This window comes from Hydractinia symbiolongicarpus, chromosome 8, assembly GCF_029227915.1.
Source record: "Hydractinia symbiolongicarpus strain clone_291-10 chromosome 8, HSymV2.1, whole genome shotgun sequence".
Taxonomy (NCBI): domain Eukaryota; kingdom Metazoa; phylum Cnidaria; class Hydrozoa; order Anthoathecata; family Hydractiniidae; genus Hydractinia; species Hydractinia symbiolongicarpus.
In genome coordinates this window covers 9,393,812-9,415,537 of record NC_079882.1, presented here as the reverse complement: position 1 = coordinate 9,415,537, position 21,726 = coordinate 9,393,812, and the positions used below count along the sequence as shown (strand labels likewise).

General features: G+C 32.5%; 2 protein-coding genes across 3 annotated transcripts in view; both read left to right on the top strand.

Annotated features, from left to right (window-relative positions):
• The first annotated feature begins 424 nt into the window (after nucleotides 1–424).
• LOC130655086 (uncharacterized) lies at nucleotides 425–15,241 on the top strand. Its single transcript, XM_057457789.1, has 2 exons — nucleotides 425–561; nucleotides 10,522–15,241. The coding sequence occupies exon 2, from the start codon at nucleotides 12,818–12,820 to the stop codon at nucleotides 13,541–13,543; it is 726 nt and encodes a 241-aa protein (XP_057313772.1). The 5' UTR covers nucleotides 425–561; nucleotides 10,522–12,817; the 3' UTR covers nucleotides 13,544–15,241.
• Nucleotides 15,242–18,573: 3,332 nt separating this feature from the next.
• LOC130655083 (uncharacterized) overlaps nucleotides 18,574–21,726 on the top strand; it is a 33,014-nt gene continuing 29,861 nt past the window's right edge. For both annotated transcript variants that reach the window (XM_057457786.1, XM_057457785.1), the window contains exons 1-6: nucleotides 18,574–18,718; nucleotides 18,806–19,024; nucleotides 19,323–19,541; nucleotides 19,616–19,693; nucleotides 19,775–20,002; nucleotides 20,712–21,644. In XM_057457786.1, coding sequence (XP_057313769.1) covers nucleotides 18,662–18,718; nucleotides 18,806–19,024; nucleotides 19,323–19,541; nucleotides 19,616–19,693; nucleotides 19,775–20,002; nucleotides 20,712–21,644 — 1,734 coding nt within the window. In that variant the 5' untranslated portion in view covers nucleotides 18,574–18,661. The remainder of the gene's footprint in view (nucleotides 18,719–18,805; nucleotides 19,025–19,322; nucleotides 19,542–19,615; nucleotides 19,694–19,774; nucleotides 20,003–20,711; nucleotides 21,645–21,726) is intronic.

Here is a 21,726-nt window from a genome sequence, read left to right as displayed (position 1 = left end):
AGAACCTTGTTTACCAAAACGTTTATAAGACTTGCCAGCCTCAGGCCCCAGCTTATATATAAAAAATCCGTGCAGGGACCGTATTTACTTTATTATTTCTTTATCCCCGGGGTAGTAATAAATCCGCCTTGATATCAGGGTTGAAACGGTAATCGCGAGTAAAGCACCATTTAGGATTAGTGTTTTAATTAACGGAAAAAAAAACAATATTATTTTCAACACTCAAGTTTTTTAACCAGTCTGAAATCTTTTAAAAAGCATGACAAACTGCAAGAAAAGGTTGTGTGTTTGATTTCCTACAGGTTTTGTTCTAAAGGTATAAACTGTAAATTGTGATTCCTGAAGAATAGCCAACTGCACGTAACAACACTCGGGTTATCCCGATTTTTTCAGCATAGCGGCCGAAGTAAAATTTTCGGGCCGTTAATAACAGCGTAGACATGCGTTTAAGGAACGTTTTAGGCATGTCGCTGAAAATTTAACATGGCGCTGTTTTGTTGTTAGTGTAGTGCAACATTTCCTTTTCTAACAGGTGTTGAAGTGTCTAAATTCAATATTAATGTAAGAATTTTTTTAAATCTCCATTTTTCCCTAACAATACTTGACTTTTGCATACGTTTTTGTTTTCAGTATGCATAGCTAGCTAGCTGGCTCTCGGGTGCGGGTCAAACAACAAGAAGGTGGTTCTCAATTATCCTTAGCTTAGCTATGTAGCTATTCAACTGATCGCCTTGGTTTATAACCAAAAAAAGTTAATTAGTAAGGTATAACGTAACTGATTAAGCAGCCACAAGTTTAACCTACCATTTGGTTATATCAAATCTCCTCGGCTAAAATGTTTCCTCAAAAAATTATTTTTTAAATCTGATCATGGAACAATTATAAAAATGGGCCATGTTCACATTTTTTTGCAAGCATAACCAAACTGAATGGCTAAAAACATATGTAAATATACATATGTTTTGATAAAACTCTTAAAACAACAATGTTTGTCTGTCTCGAAATGGTACTGCAAGTAATGAGACACACACAAACTTTGGTATTAAAAAGATTGGCAAATCTGTGGAGTCATACACAGCCACCAAGTAGTTTACTGATAACTTTGCACCTTGCTTATTATAAGCATCCTTTTTTAAACTAGTTCTCAGGACCCTTGGCACTGTCGACAGAATTCTAAAGCAATGCACACAAATAACGGTGGGTAATGGCTGTGAGGAGATAACAAGCATATAATATTTATAGCATATAATATCACTCTGGTTTTCCAACTCTGTATGTCAGAAATTGTCCGTTGACTCTAACATTAAATATTTGTGCGTCCCCTAAAGCTACATCTACTTGTGGAAAAATTTCTAGTCGCTTGGCAATGTTTTTTGTCACATTGTAGCTAGTTTGTTAGGTAAACATCAACTATTTGGTGTTATCATCAAGGTACACAAATAAACACTAATAGTAACAGAATAATATTTTAAGTAACCCATCATGATTCATCCTTAGCATTGTTAGCATTGTAATGTTGAATATTGTTATCAGCCGACATTTAAGTTTCTGCAATTTAATTTACATAAAATTATTGTTTGTGCCGCAACTAGTTAAAAAGTTTATTTAAAGGAAAAAGGGAAACAAAATGGCACAAAAACCGAGGTATAAAAAAGTCTGTTTTAACGAAAAATAGCCTGAACTGAAATTCTCATATCTTTTGTTCTAGAATTAGGAATAACCAGATTTGCGTAAACATACGTTATTTCAATACCATAAAAATTTATGTCTTGGTCTTAATGTTTAAAAAACTTCAAATTTTCGGTAAACGTTGATTTAAATTTACATATCCTTCAAACCCAATAAAAATATAATGACACAACTCTGCCATTATAGAAATGACCAAATATAATAAAAAAACCCCAGAAATACTGATTTCAAAATTGTCACTCTATAAAAATACTGCCGAAACATGTATTATTTCAAGAAACTATACAGAACTTCCAAAGCTGTTTAGGCAAGAATTTCTACGGCGTATTACTGATTTATATCTATACGGAACTGGAAAAGAAAAATATGAATGTAAAAAATGAGTTCAAGTTTGTAAACACTGATCTTATGAAACATAAATGAAATGTGAAAATCAATAAAAACAATTTTTTTATTTATTTCGTTTTTTAAAACGAATTTTAGCCTGTTGAAACTTCTTGTAAGCAAATACAAATCTTGCTTCATAAAGTTTCAGACCACAAAAAAATTAACAAATTACCGTTGTAGCTTTGTGAAAATGGCGAAACTAACTAAACATACATTAATAATTCAAAATGATTTGTCAAAATAAAAAGTTTTTGTACCTTTCGTACCGTTTAACAAGTTAGTTCTGTTATCAACACTCAAAAACTATTAATTCACATATATACTGCTACACTAGACTGGTACCCTTCCGTGCTTCACTAGTCTCGATAGCAAAAACGGCAACAAAAAAGAAGCCTATTTTAAACTTCTACTGGCTAAAGCCGTAGAGCAATAATATCTTGCAGACCAGACTTCATATAAGTTGTAAATCCTAATTTTTGAGTAAACAAAATTTGTACAAATACAGTCATTGCGTTAAACATAAGATAATGCAGATACTTTTAAATTAGCAGTAAAAAAGTTATTGTTCTATTATACTACAGTGTTTCTGTAAATGGTATATACGCAAATAGTAAAAATTAAAAATCGCTTAATGATGAAGGATCCAAGAACCACTTTTACATCCAATACAATCATTGGTGCATCCAAAATATCACAAATTCATACTAAGTTTGTTGTATACATACGGAAGGATGTAGCAGCATGAAATATCAGACAGACACTGGCCAATATATTTCTTGAATCACCTAGATAGAAAAATTAAATTGATAAGAAAAAACCATCTACTAAAAGGAGTAAGAGAAACTACGGAACTACTAGGAATGTACTACTAATATATACACATATATAAACCAAAAAACTAGGAAATGATAATCAGTTCCCCATTCTCTTATTTGACAAGAAGAGGGAAGTTCACGTCTCATCTTCTCCTTCATACTGCACAGTATACATTGACTTTTTAAAATTTGATGAAACTAATAACATAACTGTTTCAAAACACATCATCGCACCCTTCCTCGCATACTTTATGCTGAATTAACTTTCCTTCTAAGGACTGTAGGTTTTCCAAATATTTTTGAAGCTGTGCATTAATGTCCTTTCTTTTTGTAGCAGAAGAAGAAACGTCTGTGGCAATAAGAGGCAACGAAAAAGCAGTATCACCAAATCCTTGGGGACGACTCTCTTAATTTTATCAAAGACTCTTTTATCATTAAACATTGTCCGATCTTTCAGAAAATTGGTGCAAAACTGTTCACATACATTTTGAACACACCTGTCAATTAATGTCTTAAACCACTCAATTACATCTCTATTTTTCAAACTCATAATTTGTTATATTCTGTCTATAAAAAAAGTTATTCATAAAACTGGTTGAGCTCTACCTAGTTAGCTAGCTAAATATTTTCTAAGCTGAAATTTAAAAAAAATCTTTCAGCTAGTGTTAACTAGGAATATATATATATATAAAAGACTAACCTGTAGGTTATCTTCACAATAGTTCTTTCTGTGTAGAACGCAACGCTAAATTAGTGTGATTGATTCAACTCAACACTATGGAACACCACTTTTACTAAACACAGCGAATTACCAATGATACTGGTTTAACACAATTAAAACCCCACCACCAAGTGATTCTTATTAGTAATCGCCTAGATAGAAGATCAACAATCTCCCTTTATTTTCTTTCAGTTTGGCGTTCAGTTGGTTATTCGAATGTGAGAGGAATTTTTAGCGACTCCTACTCGCTTAGAACAGTGGTCTTGGGGCAAAACTGGCCTTTAACCAAAACCCTCTACTGTACTAGTCTTGGTTAAGTCATCACTACATGTATCTTTCTTTCTTTGTGTGATTACTTGTGTGGAATTTAATCATAAAAATTCTAAAAGATAAAAACTCAAAAAAAAATTTTGAACACAAAATTCAAATTTTCATAACTCAACATTTAATTGGTCGCTATTATTCTTCATGACCCCTCTGTAGCACATTCATTAAGAGTGTGCTATTTGCTCCTTGTTTTGTTAATACATCTGCTAACTGATGTTTGGTAGAAATCCACTTCAATTCAATCCCTTTCTGATTGATACTCTGTCTAAGGGAAGCCAACCCTTAACCGTTTGTCTTCCAAAGACTTTGTTGAATAGGCAGCTTCAAACAATGATTTGTTATCTGTATGGCATAAGATGCCTTCTAGATTAGTATTTAACACTTCATTTATCACATTCTTCACCCATATGCATGTATCAATACCATTAACAAAAGCTAGTGTCTCAACAGCAAGGGTGCTATGCGCCTCTCTTAATCTTCTTAGACTGCCATGTGATAGGTGCCATAAGATTCTCAACACCTTTAAGGAAAATAAAAATTCCACTTTGAGAGCTACCATCTTGAAGGTTCCCAAATGAAGCATCAGAATATAAGGTCAGTTGTAATGGAAGCTTAAGCTTCCAAAATTTCAAGGAAATGTTGGGATCCAAATTCAACTTCTTTACCACTTTATTGGCTCTCATGACATCATCAACTACTGCACAGTTTAGTTTTGTGCTTAGCTGGCACACATTAAATGAAATGTCAGGCCTTGAATGTGATGACATCCAGTTTAGTTGCCCACAATGCATTGGAAGTTTGATTGTTCTTCATGTGATAGTTGTCTATGTCTGTCTGTTATGTTTTGCATCTTGAGCAGTTCCATACCTGCCACATAGTTCTTTTGGTCATAGTTTGTAGAACCATTAGATTGTTGTATATTGACACCAACATATTTGAAATTGGAGTAATCTTTAGATCTAACGAGAAAAGTTTCTCTGATAGGCGAAATGACCTTCACTTGAAAATCATGGGATCCTCCTCATAGAAAATCATCAACATGTATTACAATCAGTCCTTGGCAGCAGTCGTCTTGAATCCAATAAAATAATGCTTCATCAAATAAAGACATTGTCAACCCCAAGTCGATTAGCTCTTCCTTCACACGTAGATACCAAGCTCTTGAAGCATCAGCAAGGCAGTATACTTTATTACACGAAATGAACGCTGTGTGGTTATTAACGCGGTTGACTTCCAACCACGTTAATAAAAACTGCCCTTAATTTCTGGTCCGTGTTAATTAAACCACCCTTAATTTTTGATCATAAAAAAAAAACGAACAAGAAATACTAATCATAACTAATGAGTAATCATACATTCATCGTCACTACAGTTTTCAGCAGCTTCTTCGCAATTACTTTCTTCTTTATTGTCACTTTCCACTTCCTCATCGTTATCTGAATCTTCGATTTCATGGCCAACAAGTTCTTCCAAGATAGCTTTGGGGCTGTCAACATAATCCAAATACATTGGATATTGAACCTCTGCAACTTTTGCTGTGTAAATTGAAAGTTTTTGTTTGTTCAACCAGCTTACTTCCATTTTGATTTGTATTTCAAGCCCACCCTGAAGTAATGGGGATGGCCTCTGTTTTGCATCATTAACAAAAGCTTTGAATTTCGCTCCTCCTGCCATAGCATACCAAGTATAACGGGAAAGTTCTCTAGGAATGTGTCTAACAATTATTTCTCCTAATCGACCTCTCAAGAGTGCTTGTCCAGCCACCGCAAAATTATCGTACTTGTTATTGTGTTCACGCTTAAAATTAATTTTTGTGCCCAACATACGGCTCCCAATTAACAGTGCTGCAGTAAACATTAAAACCTCTAAGTGCAGTGAAAAATTCAAAATGTGTATCTGCCATAACTTTAATCAAAGTAGATTTGAAGTTGTCTACGTTGAAACCGTATCATGCCAAAATGATTGTCGAGGCGTACGAGTTCCTCCAATCAAAGAAAAGAGTTAGTATTATAAAAAATGGTTGACAAAGTGCTGGTATTACCGCCGCCGTTGAAAATACTCGGAAAATGGGTACAAATTATATTCATTTGAACCCATTCGATGCTATGGAGTAGACATTTCTACTAACTTTTACATTGAATTGTTGTTGAATAAAAAATGTTTAGTCACATGAAAATTGTCAAAACTTGTCTCTAACCGCGTTAATTTCCACACACTTAAACTAGGTCTTCTCAAGCAACCGCGTTAATTAATGACCTGTTATTTTTAACTGCCTTAATAACCACACAGCGTTAATTACATGTAATAAGGTACAACTTTATTTAGTTTCCAAAACACACCTGTTGTATTTGCTTCCTTTGGGGGCTTTATGATAACCTCTCTGTCACTCTTGTTGCCTTGAAAAAATGCCGTCTTGACATCTAAGGTGTGACATTCCCAATCGTAGGTTGCTAACATCGTAAGTACAATGCGAAGACTTTCTTTAGGAAAAGTTTGGGAGTCCTTAGTCAGATTTTTGACCTCTTCTTCTTCGAAACCTCTTATGACCAAATGAGCTTTAACTGTTTTGTATCCCTCTATATTTTTAGTTGTGACCACCCATCTTGTGGATATTACAGATTGACCCTTATCTTCTATGGTGGAGAAAACTTTGTTGTCCTCCCAATTGGCTAATTCTTTATACTTTGCATTTAGGATCTCATCTGTAACAGTTGCTTGAGTCGATATTAGTACTTCTTCAGTTTTGTTTGTCTCAACAACAGGTTGCCAGTCACTCACACATCTCTTGAAATATAACCAATTTGTTTCACCTGTGTCTTCATTTTGGTCATTTAAACCATACTGTCTGCTCACTTTTCCTGCTCTGCTGTGGACTAATCCCCTTGTCCATTCACTGTCGGAAGTTAGCTTGTAAATAATTTTTGTCTTCAACTTTGGTATTCCTGGGACTGTTGACGAATTGCTAACGTTTTGATTGGTTGTGATTTCATTTGTTGATATCTTGTGTGTTGTTGTTTTATTCATTGAGGCACCGTCTGATGTTGTTTCTTTTGTTGTTTGTAAATTTGTTGTTTTCTCATTTTCTGGTTCTTCTGTATTGTTACTGGCAAAATCATCTGCACCAACACATTCACCATAAAACATCATCGCGTTCAAGTGGAATGCAATTGTTCACTTGTGTAGTTGTCACTTCAGTGCTCCTTTCCGTGTCTTGTGAAGGTTTTTGTGAATGCAAAACTTTGTCAAACTTCTGCAAGTGACACATGTGTACTCTAACAAAACTTCCACCATATTTTACAAGGACTTGCTTATTCTCCTGTCCAATTACAGTGCCTGGACTATGCCATTTTCACTGTCTTTGCTCTTATAGAAAACTCTATCTCCATTGATATATCGCTCATCATTGTAACACTGAACATTATGCCTCAATGCTCTTCGTATACGCTCAGAAGACTCTGCTGCTATAAAGGCTCTTCGTGATGCATGCATTACAGCAAGGTTATGGGCCACGGTTTTACTTGAAACTGTGTCATTCATAGCTGGCAAATGATCAGTGAGGATGCAGGGATAGTCGTGATTTTTGCCATAAACAAGTTGATTTGGTGAAAATCCTTTGTTGTTTGATAAAGAATTCTTTGCACTGTGCGTGATTGTGTGTACATTTTGTGTCTTCAATAATTTTTTTCAGCATTTCCTTAATCATACCATTGTGTCGTTCACATAGACCAAGGACTTTCAGCTGCAGTTGTCTCACACATTTCTTCAGACACTTTGTTAACAAATTCTCCACCATTATCAGCTAGAAATTTTCTTGGTTGACCAAATCGGGCTAACCAAATTTCAAAAATAATATCTGTTATTACATTTTTGTCTTTCGTCTTTGTCAATTTTGCTGATGAAAATCTGGTAAAAACATCTATGATATGGATAAACCATAATGATTGCGAAAGTTGCACAACATCTAGAGCCACACACTGGTTAAATTCTGATGACATTGGTAAGCCAACAGTAGGGTGCAGCCTTGGTTTTCTCCATTTGATGCACACTTCACAAGAGTTTGATATTTCATCGATGACTTTCATAACTTCACTTCGATCATTTAAGAAGGAATTAGATGCTTTGATGAGAGATTTTAATTTTTCAGCACTTGGATGGCAAAATTGACGATGAAGTTTGATAATCTTACTTTTTCTTGATTTTGTACTTGCACAAACAAAGGCAACCTGGGGGCAATCTATCATTTTGAAGATTATCAATAAAATATTGATACCAAGTATTACCAGTATTACGGTCTTTGTGCAACCACAGTCTAAAGCTGCACATGACAGGGTTTCACCGGCCAGAGATTGCATTTCATCTTCTCTGATTTTTGCAAAAAAAGTAACCTTAGAATGACTATCATCTTTTCTAACATCCTCAGGTTCCTGGTTCTCATAAGAGTGTGGACAGTTTAAAGTTCAGTGATATATAGATTGGCAAAGTTGCATCTTGATAGACTTCCAGATTGATCAGGTGGATTCATTCTTCTATTGTTGGGTCTGGTTTTTCTTCCTGCATATCTCTGATTTGAAGCAGCTGCAGGTCTTCCTCTTCTAAACCTTGAGCGTTGATATCCCCCTCTTTGAGTGAAGTAATTTTGCTCAACTGTATCTGCACTTGCCTGAAGAACTGGTTCTATCTTTACTTCAGTATTTGTTCCTAATGAAGCCACAGTATCCCCAAATATTTTCTTTAACTGCCGTACCATTGCATCATACCGTAATTCATTTAAAGTTGCTCTTGCTAACTGTTGCTGCTCTGGTGTACGGTTGGCACTTAGTAGAACTCTATATGCCAACACTCCATCAAGAAGTACCATATGATGTCCTTGGATCCTATGAGTATGAATGACTATTAGATAGTCATTCATACTCATCTCAGGCGGTCGTTTAAATCTTTTAAAGGTTTCATAAGCTAGGTAAGCAGTTTTATTCTCATCTTTTAAATATATTTTGTCCTATTTGTTAGTAATGGCTTTTACTCCAGTTGCTGCACTTATCTGTCCAATATCTAATTCTAGAACTGATTCTTTAGCTTTTCCTTTTAAGCCCATGAATATAGCTTGCCCTTGTTTTTCTGCCTTTAGTTCTGTCAGTGCTTGCCATATTTGCACTTCCTTCTTTTCAATCTTTGTAACTCATCTCTTTGTCTAATGATGGTGGTGGTGGACCCAACTTTTTGACATTTCATTTTTATTCCTCTGCTACCATTGTTAACTAGGAATATATATATATATATAAAAGACTAACCTGTAGGTTATCTTCACAATAGTTCTTTCTGTGTATAACGCAACGCTAAATTAGTGTGATTGATTCAACTCAACACTATGGAAAACCACTTTTACTAAACACAACAAATTACTAATGATACTGGTTCAACACAATTAAAACCCCACCACCAAGTGATTCTTATTAGTAATCGCCTAGATAGAAGATCAACAGCTAGTGCTTGGGAAGAGCTTCACTTAGCTTAGCTAGTTATAGCTACATATAAAACAGTTTTACCAAATAAGAATAATATAACTAGCTAAAGTAACACACGTCCTAAGGTAAAGCAGCAAACCTAAAATGGTGGTTGGCCTTTACTAAATATGTGTTTTAGGAAAAAAAGTAAATATACAGTTTTTATAAACACGAAACTGCTGCTCTAAGAAAAGTCTAGAGTACACAAAATAAGTAATCTTTTCTTATTTATATATTTGTTTTTTTGGAAAAAATATGGTGATTACTAACTTTATGTGGCTGTGATTTCTAAAAATGTCATACAATGTTCTCAAAAAAAAAACAAGAATTTCTAAACTCCAGGGTTGTTTCCAAGAATTTTGCCCAAATTTTTTAAAAAAAATAAAATAAAAAAGTTTTTTTTAAAATCATTATTTCTATGGTAAAACCTTCTACAGATATACAGTTTTCAATATTTAAATGACTTCCACCTTAATCTATTCCAGAAATCAATATATTGTTATTCTAGTCCTGCCAAGTAGTAAAATTTTGTCCCATATGTAACAGCTCTTACTTTGGAATTTTATCACTCTAAACAAATGTTTTCATTTAAAAACTTAATTGAAAACACTTTCAGGGATTCTAGGGCACAATGAAAAAGAAATTTTGTGTATACAACTGTTTTTCATCATTTTAAAACAAAATAGAGTGATTTTAAGGTTTTTTTATTTTAAAGCAAAATACGATAATTTTATATCGTTATTTTAAAACAAACTCATACGATTTCTAAGCTTCGCCAGGTTGTGTATTCTTAGTTTTGGACAATATATAGCGATTATAGGAGGATAGGAAAGAATGTTGAACATACTAATTTAGTTCAGACAAATTTTCTTCCAAATAGTGATAAGGAACTCTTCACTTGCAAGAGAAAAATTACGCCCAATTAAGATTGAGAAACTAAACTGAGAAGTATGTAATTTTTAAATGTAGATTGACTGTTGTTAAAAATATTTTAAATTGTGGCAGTGTGTATACAATTGTTTCATTTTTATTACTAGTCAAAGGTACATGTATATATAATATGCTTTGCTTCATTTGTTAGGGATATCAAAATGGAGTGGGTTGGATATCTCAAATTTCCAGATCATATTCAATATTTAATTGAAAATAAAGTTGCAAAGCTTTCATCAACGTCAAAGAAGGAGGAATGGTTAGAATGTCTTGCTTCATTGAAGAAATTTAAGTTTTACATATGGAATGTTCCAGTTGGTGATGATTCTAATACATTTCCAAGTCATAAATGGACATTTATCCATCACGCTGCCTTTCACAAAGCACCATTGTATATTTTGCAAATTATGAATGTTGATAAATATCCCTTGTCATTGCCAGATGGTGAAGGCAGGTTACCAATAGACCATATGGACCCATTTATGACACAAGATTACAAAGATCTATTGACACCTGTTTATAAGTTAAATGTTCTGCCACTGGAGTTAAAGCTTATCCAAGTGAATTTCCATGCTGTTATCCAAGATCGTATCGAAACAATGATTGAAAAATATAACTTAATCTTACCAGTCCTGTCAGTTCTGTTAGAAGATATTTCAACATTCGATAAAGTTTATTTCGATGTGCCAGGCATGCATGGTGGATTTACCTACTGGTTCCAGCTGGATAAAAGTAAAACTGAAGTACTTTCATTGTGGTGTCGAAGTTCATCAAAACTTGCTGGTTATTCAGAACAGTTACATGAATGTACAGCAGAAGGATGGGCTTTAGTGAAGAAAGAGAAAAAAGTTCACTTTTAAATTCAAGGTCGAAAGACCTGTTTAAATATACGCACATGGCAAAATATTTTCATATAGCAATTTTTTTATGTCACTCGTTCACAATAATGATTTATTTTAAATTATTGTACAATTTACTGTTTATTGTGTCAGTTATCTAGTTATTTCTAAATCTAAAGCAAATTATTAATATACTTTTCCTATATTTGAATAAAGCCAAGCTGTATTCAAGCTACTCACACAGAGTAAGTTAAAAAATTGGCTGCTTTGGACAGGATTAAGTTTCAGTTAGTCATTTTACAATGTATATGAATGAAATATATTTTACAATAATAACACCAGCGTACAACAGCATTTGGTCATATTGGTTATGTCATTATTAAAGATATTACGTAAAATTCTATCATTTAAAATGTTCAATGAATTTTATGTCTTGTACCAAGAAATTATTTGTGTACTATCTCCCACATATTCCATTTTCTCCGATCAAATATTCATGACGTAACCAACACGATTTGATCATATTGGGTATGTCATTATTAACGATGGTAATATATCTTTTCTTCTGTGTGCTAAGAAATTGTATATCATCTTCACTATATACAACTTCGCCTCTTTCAAATAAACAACCTGATTGTCATTTTTTGTCACATTTTTCCATAAATTGCAATTTTTCAGTTTATTATTTATATATAAATGAATTTATAATTTATTAACTTGTAACATTTATATATAAAATATATGTTTTTTAAAACTATTTATATAAAAATACATTGCATTTTTCCTATACCATGTACAAGTATTTTAAAAGCATTTGATTCGCTTTTGCAATTTTTCTTACTTAAATTTGTATAAGTATATTCTTAGTATTGAATTTAGGCTCTTATCACTGATATCAGCAGTATAGTCACATTTTACTTATGGGGAGTTCCTTTCTCAGTTTAAAAATATTGATATATTTTTTGTATTTTTTTTTTGTATTTCCGCTACTGTATTAATTCTGTAGTATTTTATTTTATTTCTGAGTTTTCATCAGATCCTGCATAAAAATTATGCCAGTAAACAAACTTTTGTTTTGTGAGTCTAAACAGCCTTTACAAAATCACAAATGTCCAAAAAAATTGAAATTTGTGTGGTCAAAAAAATTTTTTTAGCAATTTTTTTCTATCCTTGTAAAATTTAATTATAAAAAATTGCTTTTATTGTCATGAAAAGTCTCATTTTTGATATGTTTTGTTTTTACATAAAGTTTTTCTGTTACAATGATTTTGTTTTCATTATTTTATTTTTCTATGGAAGTCTTTGTGTCAGGATTATCTGCATGCTTAATTTCTGGACTTGTATTTGACGTTAAATCCCCTGTCTGGCTTTATTTCCTTGAAAAGAACTTAAGTTTTATATTGTTATTGAATTATTTCATGAAAAATGTAAATACACTGTAAAATGAGCAAATATAAACGTCTCTCTTTACTGGTAAACTTGTCTAATTCTTTCTGAATTAACATATATTATATTTTGTTGTATTTTATATTAAACACGAACTTTAAAACAGTCATTTGTTTACTTACTATTTCCAGAGCATTTTTGTTTTATATTTTAGGACAGAATATGTTTGCAAATGGCAATGAGTTTGATGGAAAGTTATATTTTATGGAAAGTTTGAAAAATGCTATTGATTCAGTTTCTCGCTTAAATGCATACTCAAGCGAAAGTGAATGGCTTGGAAGTTTGACTGCACTTGATAATTATGATGGGTATATTTGTAACGAACTACACTCACAGGAAAATAAATTTCCCAGTCGACGTTGGACATTTTTACACCATGCTGCATTTTATTATGCACCCATATCTGTACTTGAAGAGATTAAAGCCAAAAAGTTTGTTATGTCTTTAAAAGATGCAGAAGGACATATGGCTATAGATCATGTAAAAAGTACTGCTTCTCCGTCTTATAAAAACTTGTTTAAACCTAGATTTAAGATTGAAAATATTGATCTAAAAAAGTTGAATAAAATTGAGAAAACATTTCATGGGGTTATAAACTCACGTGTCGAAGATCTTGTGAATGAACACAATCTCATTCTTCCGACTATTTCTGTTCTTTTGGAGAAGGCGGTTAAAACAGAGGAGTTTTGGTTTGCTGTGCCAGGAATGTTTGGAGGGTTTACAATAGAATTAAAGTATAATGATGAAATGACAGATGTGGAAGCGGTAAATACAACCAGCTGGTGTCGAGCTGCTGCAGGATCATGTGAAACTTATCTTTGTACTGAAAACAATGTTACTTTAGAAGACACAGGCGAATGTAGAATTATGTACTTTTTTTACGAATAGAAATGTTGTGTTCCTAAAAAACATGGTATACATAGGGTCTAAATATACCCCGTCCAACCCATGCTAGCATGGAAAACGGACGTTATGGCAAGAATGATAATGATGATGAGGATGTTGATGATGATGATGAATGTTGTTAAAGGGGCTACAAAACTGATTGTTGGATTTTGAATTTAGTAACCTATATAGAGGTCAAGCTAGTTTGTGAAAATTTGTATGAGCACTAAAGACAAAAATAGCATCCAAAAAAGGGGCCATCCATAAAGGACGTGCAAGCAAGTTTTCCCATTTTTTACCCTCTCCCTTTCACCTATCCGTTTTTTTTCTACACCTTCCTATGCCCATGCAGACACAAATTGATTCATTACTTGAAGCTTGTAGAGCTACACAGGAAAAGCAGAAAAATTCCCTGGACAATAAAAACTATTAATAATCATCTATTTAAAATGCTTCTTATGTAGGTGGATAACAAACGACTTGTAACAGTGTTATCTTATGTTAAAAACAACAACAAAATCAACAAGAAATACAAAAAATGTCTACATAAAGGATGTCTACTTATGGCTGAACATCCTTCCCCTGTCTGCTTTTATCTCCATTTTTGTTACCCCTCCCCAAAGGTGCAGGCGTCCTTTATAGATGAGCCCATATTAGAAATCCAAATATAACTGAAAATGACAGAAAAGTACCCTCCATATATTTGATTTCCGTAATTTATTGATATAAACCAAGCTAACACTAATGGTGGAAATCTAACTTAAACAGATTTGTAGCTCCTTTAAATAAATCCGTCCCTTGTGACTGAATGTTTTTATATATTTAATTTACCAAACAGCTTTTATTTTAAGTAGTTAAAGAATGTATGTAGAATTAAGCTCATTTTAACTGTATGAACAATTTTTTTATGTAAGTTCTCTGTGAGGGTTCCTAAAAAGTGCAATAACTTTGTTTCTCACAGAAACATTTTGGAGACGCACAAGATAAATTTCGTAGCTTTTTTTCTTATTTTTTTTAATTTATAGTAATTTTGGTGCCAATTTGTTTTCAATGCAAGATTTTTTCCTAATGTATATAGCTGCAAATATCTTGATAGTTCGTATAGTATAAAGAAGCAAATTTTTGTAGATATGTTGTTATAATCACTCTATAATAAATTTGTATAGTTTTTATATAATTTTGTAGTTCTCAGCACTCTTTTTTTAAGTATGGTGTCCACATAAAAATATTTATAAAAATATTCACTTCCAAGTTTTTTATAATGAAGGAAGAATTTGTGTATTCAGGATTGATTTAAATTCTACTATCACACTCTTTTTTGGCCTAATTTCTCAACAGCATCCAATAATTCTCCTTGTTTTACTTTTATAAACACTGCTCACCTTGTCATACAAACAAAGATGGGAATACACAATCAATTTAAACGGAACAGTATAAACTGACATTTTTTATCCATTTAAACTGGTTACTGCGACCTTAATTTTAAATAATAAAATTTCAACAACTTGTGCCTCAAAAGTTCTAGCCAAACTAGTCTTAACACCTTCCTAGCCTAGGGTCTTATTTGTGGTTGAAAGTATTTTTTTCTTACTAATTCTAATATTTGTTTTTATAATCTTAGAAGCATTTTATCCAACCCCCAACGCTCTTGTAAACTAGGTTCTTTTAAAAAGTGTATACTTTTAAATTTTTTTTATCTAGTTATACTAACAAAGCATAACAAAAACACCATGTTTGCAAGAGAAAATGTTTTTTGTTGTACATTAAATCTGCCAGAAGAATTAAAAAAAAATATCAATACTGTTGCTAAGATTAATGCTGATTCATCCGAACATGCTTGGCTAGACTGTTTAGATATTATTAGCGACTTTGATGGTTACCTCTGTAATGCAATAGAAGGAGAAGATTGTCCATTTCCAAGTCGTTGTTGGACATTTTTACATCATGCTGCATATTACAATGCTCCTGTTTCAGTTCTAAAGGTGATTAAAGAAAGAGGTTTTGTAATGTCTTTTAAAGACTTTGAGGGTCTAACTGCAAGAGATCACATTAAAAGTACATGCGACATTTCATATAAAGAATTTTATAAGCCTAGTTTCAAAATCAAAAATTTTAATACCAGTAAAGTAAACAACATCGAGAAATCCTTTCATGCTGTTATAAATTCACGTGCTAAAGATTTAGTACGGAAACACAATCTGATACTCCCAAGTATTGCTGTTTTGTTAGAAGAAATTGTCAAAGAGAATGAATATTGGTATGCGGTGCCTGGAATGTATGGTGGATTTACCATCTCCTTTGAATTTAACTCAGACAAAACAGATGTTGATGCACTTGTAACATCAAGTTGGTGTCGTGTAGTAGGTGGATCAGGTCAGACCCATCGGTGTACAGAATATAATTGGACATTAACTGAAGAAGGTTTTGTGTAATTATTTGCATTATTATAATTTATTACAATTTGTTGTCAGTAATTTAAACATTTGACTGGTTGGTGTTAAAATTGTATATTTTGGTCTTATTTTCACAAATGAAATCTTAGTTTAAATTATTGTTATAAAAGCATTTAAAATATAATTATTCATACTGTGCATTTAATGAATATATGATATTTATAAATATAATCAGCATTTAGTCATTTTATTTATCTTGTTCCTTACATATGGTTTAGCCATTTGTATAATATATAGTTATCCACTTTCTAATTTCAACAATTTTACTTCACAGGCATAATGTTTTGCTTTACCAATTGCTCTAACCCTGACTAAAATATAAAAATAATAATCTTTAAAGTTATTCAGTCATTTTCTTTTCTTTTTTTTTGTTTTGTGTAATTTATGGCAATCGCTTAGTCTCTTTTTCATGGCGACACACAATCAGGTTCAAGAGCAATGGAGCCATGGAGTGTTGATTCTTAGTGAAGAAATTTTTTTCGTTGCAATAAGAATGTATATTCAGCTCATGAAGTTAGTTGGTTTCAAAACAAATATTGAAATTTAACAGTGTAAATTAGATAAGCTATTATGATATACGTATTAAACCATACATTTTGAAGAAAAAAACAATGTACATTGACATGCTTAATTTTTTGTGTGTGCCAATGAGGGTATAAATTTGACCACTTTTTGTATGTGCGTATATGCAGCAACATACCTAACTTTACATAGTTTCGTAATCTTTTTGTGTCTCTAATTTTACAGTCATTCACATTCTAGTGTTATATAATTTATTTTTGACTTATGTATATATGCAGCAATTCCCTATATACCTAAACTTGCATAGTTTTGAAATCTTTCTGTCTTTATTTTTAAAGCTTATTCCAATTCTAGTCTTTAAGCACTTTTTTTATTAAAATTCCTTTTTGAACAACAGCTTTATTTCACCATTTGCTTACTTATTACGAATAAGTATTGGATTCCAGAGATATTTTATAAAAGAATTAATCAAGGAAAGGTTGATTATAAGACTAAAGTAGAGAATCTAAAATTATGATAATTATTGTTCTTTGGCAATTTTAAAAGCCATTATAAATCTTTAAATAAATCTGTACAGAATTTTTTGTTAAGTGTAGCCAGGAGACCCAGCATATATTTTCTTACCACAAGGAAATTGAAATAGTTGAGGTGGAATCAATTATGCTGGGTTTTAAACGATTTTTCTGTGGTCAGAATTCTAAACACACTTTTTGATTGGTCTTCCACATGTTTCCTAGCCTAGTTCACTAAGCTTTCTTGCACGATATCAGTTTCCTCTAAACGAAAGTTTGGACCCAATTAACAATTTTGTTGTGTTTTTTTTAAGTGTAAAGACAATGTTTGTTTCTATAGACTATCCAAATGATGTTTCTTTTCCTGAAGAAATAAAGGATAATATCTTGAAAATATCAGAATTATCAAGTAACTCTACAGAAAGTGAATGGATGGAATGTTTATCCGCAATTGATAATTATGATGGCTATATTTGCAATGTTCAAACAGAGGGAAAAAAGTCTCCTTTTCCAAGTTGTATTTGGACTTTTGTTCACCATGCTGCTTACCACAATGCACCACTTTCAATTATTCAGAAAATCAAAGCAAACAACTTTGTTCTGTCATTAAAGGATGGAGAAGGTCGATTAGCATTAGATCATGTAAGCACCAACGCGTCAGATGAATACAAAGATTTATTAAAGCCGAAATATAAAATGAACATTAGCGCAGAGAAATTAAAGAATATCGAAAAAATCTTCCATGAGTTGATATACTCACGTACAGAGCTTTGCACTGAGATTCTTATAAAAAAGCATCATCTTATCCTACCTGCCATCTCAATTTTATTAGAACCACATGTTGACATCACTTACTTTTATTGGGAAATTCCACAAATGCACGGTGGTTTTTCAATGGAATTTGAGTGGAATGAAAACAAGACAGATGTAACTGGTTTGGTAACAAACAGCTACAATCGGATATTTGGTGGTTCTGGAAAGACACATCTTTGCACTGAGAAGGAGGCCGTACTACTCCGAGAAGGTTACATAAATTAATAGAATTTGTCTGATTGGACTATACAGACAATAGTGGATTGAACCTTTTATATATTTTTTCTACACATTTTATATATATCATGTACACTATTTTATATATTATTCCTTTATTTAAAATCATCTTATTTTGTTAATTTATATTATAAAAAAGAACTGGAGCTACAAAGTAATTGTGAAAAAAACATTTACATGACCAATCTTCTCAATTTTTTTTGTAAAGATTTTTTGTATTCAAGTGGAGTTTTTGTCGTTCATATATCGCATTTGTGTCTGTAGCACAGCTATAAAATTACACCCGGACAAAAAACAGGTATTAGTTATAAGAGATATTTAACATCTTAACAGTGTGTATCTCGCATCAGATCATATGACATTTACATATGTCATAGGGACTACAGTTAAATATTATTTATGTTTGACGAAAACATACACTTGCATATGGTTAAAATATTTTCATACATGAACTAGTTTGTTCGGATAATACATAGGAACAAAATTTCTGTCATAATGAAGATGGTTTAAACATTAATCTAATTACATGTTGGATTGTTTTCATGTTGCTAATAAATGTTTACGTTTAGAAAAAATAAAATTATATGACAAGTGGAAGTTTGGATATACAGTTGCAATCAGGAGTTATGTCAATGTCACAGGTAATAACTGTAGAGATAATTTTAATTAGTGTTGTAAAATGTTGTAGGAACAACACAACTAAAGGTATTCGGCAATTTTTATTTTAGGCAATGCTGTCCGACTGGTTTTCACAAATACGTATGGGCAAACTTCGTTGTCCCTTTGATGGTTGTACGTGGACTTTTTTTACATCATTTGAACTGGCTGACCATGTTTTCGGGGACTGCAAGTTTGGTAAATACAGAGGAAATGTACCATGCACACATTGTACTGTTTTACTTAAAGTCGAGGAATTAAAGTCCCATTGGAGAACATCACATAAGGATGTGAGTTAATTTGTTTTGTTTCTTAAAAATGAAAGGCACCTTTATAGTTTGTCTCTTTTTTTTCTGACTTAGTCTATTATCCCGATTAATATATCCTAATTGACTGGGATCTTCTAAAGGTAAAAGAATTAATGGAAATGACACATACTGACCTTCCCTTTCAAGGTTTAACTGACCACATTGAACACAATTTTCTTGCCACAACAATTGCTAGACATCCTTTTTAAAGTACTTCCAAGTGAGCATTGTACTCTATATTGTATTGCTGTTATATTGACATATAGCTAAATTGGTTTAGGTTGTGTCGGTACTCTCATCTCTCCATCGTGGAAAATCATGTGAATGTCCCAACTACCAGTGCATGGAAATGTTTGATGCTTCATTTAAAGGATGTAAAGCCTATGTTAAGCATTCCATTTTATGTCGTCCGCTGTATTTATGCAGTACTTGTAATAGGGAATACCGTACATGTAACATTTTTAGGCAACACAAGTGCAAGGAAAAAATGGAAAAAAGGGTATTGATTTTATTTCAAGCAATTTTGTTTATTGCTTATTGTGTTTCATGTTGCACATATGTATTTCTTTTCAGATGTCAGTTAGTAAACAAGAAGTTGATGTAAAGAGAAATTTTAATGAACGACCTCAACTATCATCCAAGGAAGAACAGGTAGGAATTTTGTAAATGTAGCAGCTTTGTGATTTTACATTTTTTGTTTTTATCAAAAATTTTGTTTTGTTACCTGTTTAGGCTGTGATTAAAAAGTGGGCCGAAGACTTTAAAGCTGGGAAATTCAATTGTCCAGTCCCATCTTGTAAGCAGCGTTTTTTTGTACCAAATCATTTTGTTGCCCACTTGCAACGAGAAGCAAAGCTGGATAAAATTATTAATCAAATACAACACATTACTTGTCCATATTGTTTGACAAATGTCAATTGGACCATCTTTGGAAGGCATATGCAAGATTATCATAGAGAAGTATGTTTAAATTAGAAATATCAAGTCTGTTCTAAAACATCTGCTGATTGGAAGTAGTGAAGCAAGTACCCTTTTTAACTGGGGAGAGGGGGGAATGCTGCAGGCCAACAGTTACACCTCCTAAGGTCATGAGAAGAAAATACAATGTTACTTAATAGTTGGTAGAACAGTTTTTTAAGGTATTAAAAAATAAGAACGACAAAATCTACGACCATCCAAAATATATCTTTCAGCAAGCTTTCGCCTTTCGTGTGAACATGCTAACCTGAGTGTTGTTAATATGTTACTTAATGTTATTTATTACCTGTTTTCATTCCACACGGATTGTGATATACAAGTAACATTACACGTTTTTTATAAGAACCTAAACGTTATGGCTGATATTCTGGCAAAAATTGAGGACATGTGGAGAACATACTTGGCCTTAATTCATTGATAGATAGGAAACGAAAGTAACATGATCCAAAATTAAAACAAAATGATTTTTGTGAACAGATTTTTATATGTAATAAAAAAATTTTTTACAATAAAATAACTTCCTATCTATTTCTCTCAATCTTATCACCAACAGTAATTCTTATTATTTTTCGGGTGAACACAAGTTAGAACATTTGAGGCTGAAAAATAGAAAAAAAAGGAAACAGGCACATCCAGCCTAAAATTTAGACGATTTGAAATATTATTGTAGTAAGTAATTGTTTTTCTGCAGATTGTCAATTACGTGAATTTATTAAAATCTGGTGAAAGCATATCATGCCCAAATTTTAAATGTGCTGAAAAGAAGATGTATACAGCAGAAACTGGAGCAGAATATATTCAACACGCTATTGAATGTAAACCACTGTATTGCTGTGATCAGTGTGGCAGTGTATCAAAATCTTTAAAATATTTGAAAAAGCATGCCATAACTTGTGACGGGACAGAGAAAAAACACCAACAAAAGAAAGGTATTATAAAAAGAGAGTTGGTGCTTACTGAAGCATTCGCATCGGAACCAAATTTCTTGCAACATGGAAAAAAAAGGTCTAATGTTGGATATGGTGCTGATAAAAGTTTAGCGTGCAATTTTACTAAAAAGAAAGAGCCAAGAAATAGATTCCTATTAAAAGCTTCTGATACTGATGATGGGGATGTAACTGACTTACCAAGGAGATTCAAAAAAGAACAAAGGAAGTCATCTAGTTTCCATAAATTGGAAGTTGGTTCTAAATTCACGCCACCACAACATAATGATATGAATAAAATCAAGAAAACAAAATCCTGCTCTTCAAATGTTGGGATTGGAATTAAGAGAAGAGCTGGCAGAGTGAAACCATCAGCTAAGCTAGCATCTGGAGAGAATCTAAAAGCTGTTGAAAATGAAGATTCGTTTAACTCGTCAATTGACTTTCTAAATGAGACAAGTGACATTGAAAGTTTAAGAGTGCAGGATGGACTTTGTACTCCAATTGTTATACCTTCAGATCAACTGGAAAGTTCGTTCAACAATATACTGGCAGCCAAAACAAATGCTTATAAAACACGAGGCTTGATGCATAAAGAAATTAAAAGAAAAGTTCAAGAAAGTATGCATTCAGGGAATGTGCCAAGACTGAAAAACAGAAGAAAATCTGCACCAGTTAAAAGTATTCAATCTGTCGAGGTGATATGTAGTAACTTTTTTCTAGTATTAATTTTAAACCCCTTTACCTAAGGTGGCAATCAAAAAGTGCATTTGCCCTGAG